Here is a 12,058-nt window from a genome sequence, read left to right as displayed (position 1 = left end):
CACAGTAAAAACTGAACTTTTTATCTTAATTTTTAATCAAAGCGCTACCACAGCGCCCAATGTAACCGCTGAGTTCCAGCAATCATGTCAAATTAAGAAGAATGTTAATTCTTGTAGTCAAACTGGCTCATTTATCACATTTACAAGATCAAAGTCTAAAATCAGTTCAATTAAGTCCCACAGTCAATCGTTTCACTGTTGAAAGCGATACAACTTAGTAATAACGGAAAAAAATCACTAAATACATGTTGGTAAGAATTTGTGACGCAACCGCTGTAACTCAAACGGATTGATACTGTTAGAAGGTCAATCAAATGTAGTTTTCGAAACTGTTCCTATTTAAGAAGTGCGCGATAACAGCCAGGATTGGTATCACAGTAAAAAATGGCTTATTTATCTGAAGTTTTAAGTACAGCGCTACCACAGCGCCCAGTGAAATCGGTAAATTCCAGCAATCATGTCAAATAAAGAAGATTGTTATTTCTTGGGTCCAATTGTCTCATTTATCACAATAATGACTTCAAAGTCCAAAATTAGTTCAATTAAGTCCCACAGTCAATCCTTTCACTGTTAAAGGCGATGCAACATAGTAATATCAGAAAATTATCGCTAAATACATTTTGGTACGAATATGTGACGCAACCGTTGTAATTGAAACGGACTGATACCGTTATAAAGTCAATGAAATGTAGTGTTTGAAGCTGTCGCTATTTCTTCAGCGCGCGATAACGGCTAGGATTGGTCCCACAGTAAAGAATGACTTTTTTATCTAAATTTTTAAATAAAGCGCTACCACAGCGACCAATGTAATCTCTGAGTTCCAGGAATCACGTCAAATTTAGAAGAATCTTATTTTTTGGTGTCCAATTGTCTCATTTATCACATTTATCAGGTCACAGTCCAAAGTTAGTTCAATTAAGTTCCGCAGTCAATCGTTTCACTGTTAAAAGCGATGCAACCTAGTAATATCAGAAAAAATATCTTTAAAAACATGTTGGTACGAATATGTGACGCAATTGTTGTAACTGAAGCGGATTGATACCTTTAGAAATTCAATGAAATGTAGCTTTTGAAACTATCGCTATTCCTTTAGCGCACGATAACGGCCAGGATTGGTCCCACAGTAAGAAAAGACTTATTCATCTAAACTTTTAAATAAAGCGCTACCACAGAGTCTAATGTAATCGCTGAGTTCCAGCAATCATGTCAAATTAAGAAGAGTGTTATTTCTTATATTATTATTTTTTGATATTTACACAGGTTGACTACGTCAGAATATATACATATCTGGTGTCAATGCAGGACCTGTACAAAAATAAATGAAAGTAAAAGCTAAAAATACTATAAAAATTTTGTTTCGAAGAGGCATAGTTAGTAAGTGCAGCACTCTTGAATAAAGACGAGTGATGAGTAAGCAAGTAGGCACGTATCAGGATAAGTCACTGTGAAGGAGAATGGCATAGTTGATCGTAAGTGTGAATGTGTGACTATATATATTAAAATGTGTCAAATAATCAAGTAAATAAATAAGTTATTAAAATAAAATTTTCAGACACTGAGTCAAAAAGAGGCATCAGAATTGTTAAAACACCAACTGAGGTGAAATGCTATGAGAGACTACTAAGATAGCACAAGTTCAGACATCATCATACACAATGATACTGTTTCAAAAGAGGCGTGAGAAGTGATAGAAACACCGATTGAAGTTATGAAAGAAAAACTACCAGGAAAATCATGATTGGCTAGGCACAATACATAAGTCACATATGAATATATATTACCATTCGTGCTTAGAAATATACCGTTTAAAATTGACAAAAGATTTTTCATTTCGTACATCCAAGTTCAGTGTATTGAACAATTGTGCACCATAGTAGCTCGCAGTCTTTCGGCCAGCTTCTGTTCTAACTTTTGGTAATCTTATCTGCGACTTGTTACCTCTCGTGTTCATATTATGATTCACCAGCTCGTATTGAATATTGCTAACGTTATCAATTTTATGGAGAATCTTGAACACATCTGTGACAGCTTTTCTTTTACGTTCGTTTTCAATAGAAATCGAATGTTCTCCAGTATTATGAATGATAGTGTTAGCACGATTATGAAGTCCTTCAAATTTCATTTTCCAAGAATTACTTTGGTTACAATATACAGGATAACAGTAGTGAAATATTGGTTTGATCAACGCGTTATATATGGAATTAGCTACCACAGGAGAAATCTGATGTCGTAATTTCTTCAATAAGTATATACGAGAGCAAATCTTCTTATACACCTTGCTGTAGTGTTCGTTCAGGTTCAGATGAGAATCTAACGTTATACCAAGATATTCGTAAGTATCAGACTGGCTGATGGTAGTAGATAAAATTTCAACATTACAATCATCCACATTTGACAATCTTGTAGTCATAATGGCTCATTTATCACATTTATAAGGTCAAAATCCAAAATCAGTTCAAGTAAGTCCCACAGTCAATCGTTTCACTGTTGAAAGCGATACAACTTAGTAATATCGGAAAAAAATCACTAAATACATGTTGGTACGAATGTGTGACGCAACCGTTGTAACTCAAACGGATTGATACCGTTAGAAAGCCAGTGAAATGTAGTATATGAAACTGTCTCTATTTCTTCAACGCGCTATAACGTCTGGGATTGGTTCCACAGTAAAAACTGAACTTTTTATCTTAATTTTTAAATAAAGCGCTACCACAGCGCCCAATGTAACCGCTCAGTTCCAGCAATCATGTCAAATTAAGACGAATGTTATTTCTTGTAGTCAAACTGGCTCATTTATCACATTTACAAGATCAAAGTCCAAAATCAGTTCAATTAAGTCCCACAGTCAATTGTTTCACTGTTGAAAGCGATACAACTTAGTAATATCGGAACGAAATCACTAAATACATGTTGGTACGAATTTGTGACGCAACCGTTGTAACTCAAACGGATTGATACTGTTAGAAAGTCAATAAAATGTGGTTTTCGAAACTGTTCCTATTTATTAAGCGCGCGCTAACGGCTAGGATTGGTCACACAGTAAAAATGACTTATTTATCTGAATTTTTAAGTAAAGCGCTACCATTGGGCCCAGTGAAATCGGTAAATTCCAGCAATCATGTCAAATTAAGAAGATTGTTATTTCTTGGGTCCAATTGTCTCATTTATCACATTTATGACTTCAAAGTCCAAAATTAGTTCAATTAAGTCCCACAGTCAATCCTTTCACTGTTAAAGGCGATGCAACCCAGTAATATCAGAAAATTATCGCTAAATACATTTTGGTACGAATATGTGACGCAACCGTTGTAATTGAAACGGACTGATACCGTTATAAAGACAATGAAATGTTGTTTTTGAAACTGTCTTTCTTTCTTTGGCGCGCGCTAACGGTTAGGATTGGTCCTACAGTAGAAAACTACTTATTTATCTAAATTTTTAAATAAAGTGCTACCACAACGCCCAGTGAAATCGGTAAATTCCAGCAATCATGTCAAATTAAGAAGAAGGTTGTTTATTATAGTCAAACTGGTTCATTTACCGCATTTATAAGGTCACAGTCCAAAGTTAGTTCAATTAAGTCCCGCAGTCAATCGTTTCACTATTAAAAGCGATGGAACCTAGTAATATCAGAAAAATATCGCTAAATACATGTTGGTACGAGTATGTGACTAAACTGTTGTAACTGAAGCGGATTGATACCGTTAGAAAGTCAATGAAATGTAGTTTTTGAAACTGTCGCTATTTCTTCAGCGCGCGATAACGGCTAGGATTGGTCCCACAGTGAGAAAAGACTTATTCATCTAAACTTTTATATAAAGCGCTACCACAGAGCCTAATGTAATCACTGAGTTCCAGCAATCATGTCAAATTAAGAAGAGTGTTATTTCTTGTAGTCATAATGGCTCATTTATCACATTTCTAAGTAAGTGCCACAGTCTATCGTTTCACTGTTGAAAGCGCTACAACTTAGTAATATCGGAAAAAAAACACTAAATACATGTTGGTACAAATGTGTGATGAACTTTTCTAACTCAAACGGATTGACACCGTTAGAAAGTCAATGAAATAGAGTTTTGAAACTGTCTCTATATCTTCAGCGTGCGCTAACGGCTAGGATTGGTCCCACAGTAAAAACGACTTATTTATCTAAATATTTAAATGAATCGCTACCACAGGGTCCAGTGTAATCGCTGAGTTCCCACAATCATATCAAATTAAGAAAAATGTTATTTCTTGGAGTCCAATTGTCTTACTTAAAACATTTACAAGGTCACAGTCCACAATCAGTTCAATTAAGTCCCACAGTCAATCGTTTCACTGTTAAAAGCGAATCAACCTAGTAATATCAGAAAAATATCGCTAAATACATGTTGGTACGAATATGTGACGCAACCGTTGTAACTGAAGCGGATTGATACCGTTCGAAATTCAGTGAAATGTAGTATTTGAAACTGTCTCTTTTTCTTCAGCGCGCGATAACGTCTAGGATTGGTTCCACAGTAAAAACTGAACTTCTTATCTTAATTTTTAAATCAAGCGCTACCACAGCGCCCAATGTAACCGCTGAGTTCCAGCAATCATGTCAAATTAAGAAGAATGTTATTTCTTGTAGTCAAACAGGCTCATTTATCACATTTACAAGATCAAAGTCCAAAATCAGTTCAATTAAGTCCTACAGTCAATCGTTTCACTGTTGAAAGCGATACAACTCAGTAATATCGGAAAAAAATCACTAAATACATGTTAGAACGAATGTGTGACGCAACCGTTGTAACTCAAACGGATTGACACCGTTAGAAAGTCAATGAAATGGAGTTTTTGAACCTATCTCTATATCTTCAGCGCGCGCTAACGGCTAGGATTGGTCCTACAGTAAAAATGACTTACTTATCTAAATTTTTAAATGAATCGCTACCACAGGGTTCAGTGAAATCGCCGAGTTCCCACAATCATGTCTAATTAAGAAGAATGTTATTTCTGGCAGTGGAATTGTCTCACTTATAACATTTATAAGATCAAAGTCCAAAATCAGTTCCATTAAGTCCACAGTCAAATGTTGCACTGTTTAAAGCGATGCAACCTAGTAATATCCGAATACTATCGCTATATATATGTTGGTATGAATATGTGACACAACTGTTGTAACTCAAACGGATTGTTACCGCTAGAAGGTCAATGAAATGTAGTCTTTGAAACTGTTCCTATTTATTCAGCGCGTGCTAACGGCTAGGATAGGTCCCACAGTAAAAAAGGACTTATTTATCTAAATTTCTAAATAAAGCGCTACCACAGAGCCTAATGTAATCGCTGAATTCCAGCAATCATGTCAAATTAAGAAGAATGTTATTCCTTGGAGACCAATTAGCTCATTTATCACATCTATAAGGTCACAGTCCAGAATCAGTTCAATTTATTCCCACAGTCAATCGTTTCACTGTTAAAAGGGATACAACTTAATAATATCTGAAGAAAATCACTAAATACATGTTGGTAGGAATATGTGACGCAACCGTTGTAACTCAAAGGGATTGACACCGTTAGAAAGTCAATGAAATTTAGTTTGTGAAACTGTCTCTATTTCTTCAGCGCGCAATAACGGCTAGGATAGGTCCCACAGTAAAAAATGACTTATTTATTTTAATTTTTTAAATAAAGCGCTACCACAGCACCCAGTGTAATCACTGAATTCCCACAATCATGTAAAATTAAGAAGAATGTTATTTCTTGGAGTCCAATTGTCTCACTTATAACATTTATAAGGTCACAGTCCAAAATCAGTTCAATTAACTCCCGCAGTCAATTGTTTCACTGTTAAAAGCGATGCAACCTAGTAATATGAGAAAAATATCGCTAAATACATGTTCGTACGAATATGTGACGCAACCGTTGTAACTGAAGCGGATTGATACCGTTAGAAAATCAATGAAATGTAGTTTTTGAAACTGCCGCTACTTCTTCAGCGCGCGATAACGGCTAGGATTGGTCCCAAAGTAAAGAATGACTTATTTATCTAAGTTTTTAAATGAAGCGCTACCACAGCACACAATGTAATCGCTGAGTTCCGGCAATCACGTCAAATTAAGAAGAATGTCTTTTCTTGGAGTCTAATTGTCTCATTCATCATATTTATCCGGTCACAGTCCGAGGTTAGTTTAATTAAGTCCCACAGTCAAGCTAGAGTAGGGAGGGAATTTAAGAAGGTTTTTGGTTTTCCACGGTCAAAACCCTATTAAAAAAACGCTGCTTTTAGACCCCTAAAAAATCTGTGACGTCACAGATTTCATCATGCCTCAAATGAGTAAACAAGTCACGTGAAATCATCAAAAATGACGGCACTCGACAAAACTGCTGACATCAACAAACGCGCATGCTCAAATCTGTTTGAGTAGAAAGGGAAATTCCCTACTCAAATTGCGACCGCTGTTTTCGAGGTTAGAACCTACCTAAAATAAAGAGAAATGAGTTGGTTCAAGAATGCAATTAGTAAATTATATAGCGCTGTCTCAGCGCCAGTAGCAGCAACTCGCGACGTTTTTGCCGATCGCCTGAAGTGTGTACGAGACACTGTTACTTCTTATTATGAGTGAGCAAGGGAACAAATTGCTGGAAGGACGACGCTGCACGACGAAATCGAAACCGAAGCGCGAGAGGACTTTTACGATGCTGGAGACGAATACAGCGGAGTCGAAGACATCAAGCAAATGTTCCCACAAGAGAAAAACCGATCCGAAGGCGTCGAAGACATTCAGCACATTTTTGACGAAAATGACACACAGATGTTGGAAGACGCAGATCGTGTCAAGACATGGCGGTTCAACAAAAACCTTAATCAGCCACTGACGGAGGCCATCATGCGAAAAGTTACGCCCTACATAGACATGAGAGTCAATGTAGTCTACAGTTTTGCTTGCACCATCTACGAAGCAGGAGGTGGCACGGCTCCGTATCACAAGACCAAGGGAAGCGAAGGATCGCTTATGAGCCTAGCTGACATCGACGCCTTTGTTGAAAAATGCGAAATGCAGCGATTAGATCTAGGAGATAACGAGTTTTTGGGGAAGGTGTACTTGCTACCAGAAAGAACAATGGAGACCCCAGGATCGTACGAAGGGAAAATAGTCTTCCAGCATGTGCAGATCAAGATCATAGCGACGAGGGAGCCTTAACTTGGATGTGGACCTTTGCCAGACTGGTTGCGAAAAAAGAGGTGCATCTACAGCTTCGACAAAGAAGATGAAAGAACCGACAATTTGTGTGTCTGGAGATGCCTGGTCGTACACTCACGTGAAGATAAAAAGCAAAAATAAAAGTACATTACTCGGCCAGCTCTCGCACTAGCACGCGAGTACTACGAGAATCCCAAACTAAAGAGGGAAGATGTACGTGCTACGAAGCTCGTTGACTTTGAGGGGATAGCGAAGCGTTTCAAAATTAACACCAGAGTCTTTGATCCCCTGACAAACTCTGAAAAGGCACCCCGGAGACTCGTGTACGGTCAGAATCAATACAAAAAAGATTTAGACACGATCAACCTTGGCATGTTGGATGGACACTGTTTTAACATTAAAAAAAAGATAGATGTGTTAACCCAACACTGGGAATGCGAAGCCTGAAAACAGCGACTCACCAGAGCTGAAAATCTAACAAGGCACACAAAGAAAGAGTGCGAGGGAAAAAAGCCGACTATCATCTGCAAAGGTAAGAAGGTCAAGCGCATGCCTAGCAAGTCTGAGAAGGTCTTTTACGGTGAGGGCTTCAGTTATGACGCTTGTAAATGGCTCGAACACATGTCGAGGGAAACTGGAAGGCACATCCATCACGCGCTGTGTGGGGATGGAGGAGAACGAGTCATACGCTATGGCAAAAAGGAAAACCAAGTCTACCTTGTAGACGGCTATGAACCTCAGACCAAGACAGTCTATGAGGACTACGGCTGCAAGTGGCACGGATGCCCCTGCCAAGGAACAAACACGAATAAATATCGATATACGGCCACCAAGTCTAAGGAGGAAGGCATCCGAAAACTTGGCTACAACCTCGTGACAGTGTGGGAGTGTGAGAGCCCACCCAAAGCCAAGAGGTACTTCAAGAAAAAATTTCGACCCTACCCTCACTACATTCTGTTTGATTTCGAGGCCCTCCTAGCACCTTTACATCAGCGGCAAACATCCGATCTAACATACATCTCGGAGCATGTACCGGTCAGCGTCGCCATTCACGATAGTCTGAACTGGGATCCAACGTTCCTGGAGGACGATGATCCCAAGATCTTGGTTGAACGATTTGTGGAACAGCTCGAAAATAGACACGCCCTCATCGTGAAAGAGGTGGAGAGAATGTTCCCGAGACCCGATGATTTTGACATGCTTCCAAATAAGACTCAGAAGGCATGGAACGAGTGGGTTAACCAAGTGGCCGTGATCGGCTTCAACAGTGGCAAGTAAGACCTGAACATGATCAAGCGGCACTTTGTTGATCAAATTGTCAGAGACGATAGCGAAAAGATCAACGTGGCGAAGACAGACAACGACTACATGTTCCTCACGACCTCGAGGTTCAAATTTCTCGATATCAAAAATTTTCCCGCTCCTGGTCTGAGCTACTACCGATGGTGCAAGTCTCTGGATTGCAAGCTCGAAAAGCTGGTGTTCCCATACGAGTGGTTGACGAGCTATGACAAGCTAAACCACGTCGGACCCGTGGCGTACGAACAATTCTATAGTTGTCTTATTGGGAAAAACACCCTCTCTCTTGATGAGTACGAAACATTCCGTGCAGAGTTTTACAAGCGAGGCTGCGTCACCATTATGGACTGGTTGCGCGAGTACAATCTAGCCGACGTGGAATCCTTCATCGAAGCCGTGGACAAGACAAGGCTGCAGTACTACGACGACGAGATAGACATTTTGAAAGACGCGGTAAGCATTCCAGGCGTATCGATGCGCTACGTCTTGAACAAGTCTCTACGACTGAATCCAAAGCTAGAGCTATACGCGCCAGGAGAACCATGCAAGCACAAGTGTGAAAGCAAACCGTGCAAAGGGGAGGGCTGCGAGGCGTGCAAGAAAGCTCGAGAACAGTGTAAAGAGTATGAGGGTAACGTTTGCGAGGTGTGTAACGGCAGGCCATGCGAGGGTTGTGGTGGAAAGAGAAAGAAAGGTGAGAATTGCGAGACGTGTAAGGGGAAAAAGTGCAAGACATGCAGGCGGGAAAAGTGCAAGACATGCAAGGTAAAATGTGCAGGGGGATGCAAAGAAAAAAGTTGCAAGGCGTGCAAAAAGGTGCAAAAGGCTTGCACTGAGTGCACGAAAAATGAGGCCTACGAGCTCTTGCAAACGGGCATGGTCGGTGGGCCTGCCATCGTGTTCTGTAGGTACCACGAGAGAGACGTGACGGGTATAAGATCCCACATCTACCAGAAGCCACGGAAGTGCAAAACTGTTTTTGGGCTTGACTTGAGCATGCTGTATCCGAGTACTTTGATGCAAGACTATCCTTGTGGGAAGGAGAAGCTGATCAAGGTGCCTACACCGACAGCGAAACACAATCTCGAGCTACTAACACAAGGTGTGCAAAATGGATCCCTCTTCGGTTTTGCGCAGGTCGACATCGAAGTGCCGAAGGAACTGCATGAAAATTTTAGCGAAATGTCTCCGCTATTCGTGGTCAAGGAGATACCCTTAGACCAGATTCCAGAGCACATGCACGAGTGCATGACCGCCACAGGGCGAAAGCGTATGCCTGGTACACATAAGCTCCTAGGGTTGATGAAAGCTGAAAAGATCTTGCTGTACACACCCTTGCTCAAGTGGTACCTTGACCATGGCCTGAAAGTGACTGCTTTTCACCAATTCATCAAGTACACTCGAGGTAAGCCATTTGCATGGTTTCCGAAAGAAATTGCGGATGCACGACGATACGGCGATACGGCAAAGCTGAAAGGGAACTCGTTCTATGGGAAAATGATCGAAGATCTAGCGAGGCACGCGAACACCACCTTTACGAGAGATAAAAAGTTGGATGCAGCGATGAGATCGCCATACCTCGAAGATCTTGAAGAAATAGGAGATGCGTACGAGATCAGAGAAAGCAAACACAAGGTGCATATCTACAGAGCGTACCAGTGCAGTATTGCGGTGTACCAGCTGGCCAAATTGCGCATGCTTGAGTTCTATTATGACTTCATCGACAAGTACGTGGATCGTCGAGACTTTGAATATATTTACATGGATACAGACAGTGCCTATTTTGCCATCTCTGGAGAAGAGTTGCGAGATGTCGTTCGCCCTGAGCTGCTTGACGAGTACGACAAAGACGTAAAAAAATGGCTCGTCACCGATAACTACTCGAGTCGAACAGGAGGTCTGTTTAAGCTTGAGTTTATAGGTTTTAGAATGATCGCTGACACAACCAAGTGCTCTTTCGTCGAAGGGAAAGAGGGCACAAAGTTTTCGTGTAAGGGGATGTCGAAGAAGCAGAACGCTATGACATGGGAGAGGTATAAGAATGAATGGCTCTATTGGCACTGCGAAAAACGTAGGTTTCCGGGTGCGCAACCAGGGGATGGTTACGTACGAACAAAACAAGCTGGGCCTCTTGGCGTTTTATGATAAGCGGAAGGTACTCGAGGATGGTATACATACGGTGCCTTTGGAATTGTAAGTGGCGTTGAATAGTTTTTTTTTTCTCTCGCAACTTCGAGTCACTCCTCTTCAGTATGAAGCGGTAGCAACAAGATAAATCTCATTTGCCTTATCCATTCAAAATTTTTTATCATTTTTGAATAAGCAAGAGGTTTTCTGCATGATGCGCAAATGAGCTAGCCGGTCATGCGTGAATTTTCACACAGGTAGTACTCAAGGTGATACTGAATAGCCTATATACGAAGCTCGAATTATAGTAAAATTGTGGGAGCAGGCTTAGGTCCTGGCGGAAGGGTAGGGGTGCGCGGGCGAGAGCACGTCCTAACTGGAAGCGTCCGTCTCGCCCCGGTTTCTCCCACACTGTGCCACGACGGAAAAAATTGTGCCAGTCGGGAAAAAATTGTGCCAAATGGCGGTTAAGTGTCAGTGCTAGGAACGGCCTCTGAAAGTGCTCATTTAAAAAGGTGGGTTTCGTTAATGCGTAGTACAAGCACGACATTCTGTATAAAGAGCAAGTACGCTAAGCCTGCAAAGCAGGACAGCATTGAAAAAACACCTCGGATATGGTGAACCAAAGGCTCTGAGTGGTATACTCACAGAATCAAAAACCCTCTGGGTTCAAACAACAAAAACAACAAAAACCTAGAGGGTTCCCTTGCGAGGGTTTTGTTTTGAAAAATAAAAATGATGAACGACATAGGCCTCACTGTAGCAATAATCCTTCCGTACGTCTTGATCGTGCACTATTTTTTGCGCTATAGAAGGGTATTAATAAAGATGAGTGAGATTACAGCTATATTTGATGTTGTAGACACACCTGCGGAAGCCTTTCAAGCCAAAGAAAAACCTATCGACAAACGCCAAACCTTGAAGGATGTGATAAGCCATCTCTTACCCCAAAAACGTACCAAAGGATTTGTCGACAAGGCTCCTGAGGAGGCGATCGACAAGGCGTACGCCGACTATGTTCAACGAGAGCTCCACGAAAAGGGAGGAAAAACCGCCAAGGCACTCTCTATGCATGCGATTAGCATGTACGCGAAGGCCGTAGGTAATGTTGTTCAACTCGATAGTGCGGAGGGTCTGAAAAAAGACATCGAGGAAGATCCGATTATCAAGGACTCCATGTCGGATTTAGGCATTCTCGTTTACTCTGCCTTTGGAAAATTTCTAGCGCCACTATTGGTTGCTGCTCATACCATTAATCACACTCAGCTCTCCGTGAAGCATGTGTCCAAGACAGATGAAAGCGAGATAACGAACAGCAAGAAAAAGATGGGGAGCAGTCTATCAAAGATACGCATGAGCAATCGTGAAAATATTGATAGTGTAAGCAAGGGGAAAATAGGCAGAATAAAACCACGGTACACAGATTGGTGCAGAATTTACAGTGACTCCCACTCACGCGCTTG

The 12,058-nt window shown here is 40.9% G+C and overlaps 1 protein-coding gene across 1 annotated transcript; it reads left to right on the top strand.

Moving 5' to 3' along the window:
• Positions 1–7,718: 7,718 nt before the first annotated feature.
• Positions 7,719–11,216, top strand: LOC130613641 (uncharacterized). The gene is made up of 6 exons (XM_057434955.1): positions 7,719–8,058; positions 8,149–8,443; positions 8,603–10,195; positions 10,244–10,539; positions 10,879–10,940; positions 11,157–11,216. The coding sequence occupies exons 1-6, from the start codon at positions 7,719–7,721 to the stop codon at positions 11,214–11,216; spliced, it is 2,646 nt and encodes an 881-aa protein (XP_057290938.1).
• Positions 11,217–12,058: the final 842 nt, after the last annotated feature.

Source organism: Hydractinia symbiolongicarpus, chromosome 11 (assembly GCF_029227915.1).
Source record: "Hydractinia symbiolongicarpus strain clone_291-10 chromosome 11, HSymV2.1, whole genome shotgun sequence".
Classification (NCBI taxonomy): Eukaryota; Metazoa; Cnidaria; class Hydrozoa; order Anthoathecata; family Hydractiniidae; genus Hydractinia; species Hydractinia symbiolongicarpus.
This window is presented reverse-complemented; position numbering and strand designations above follow the sequence as displayed.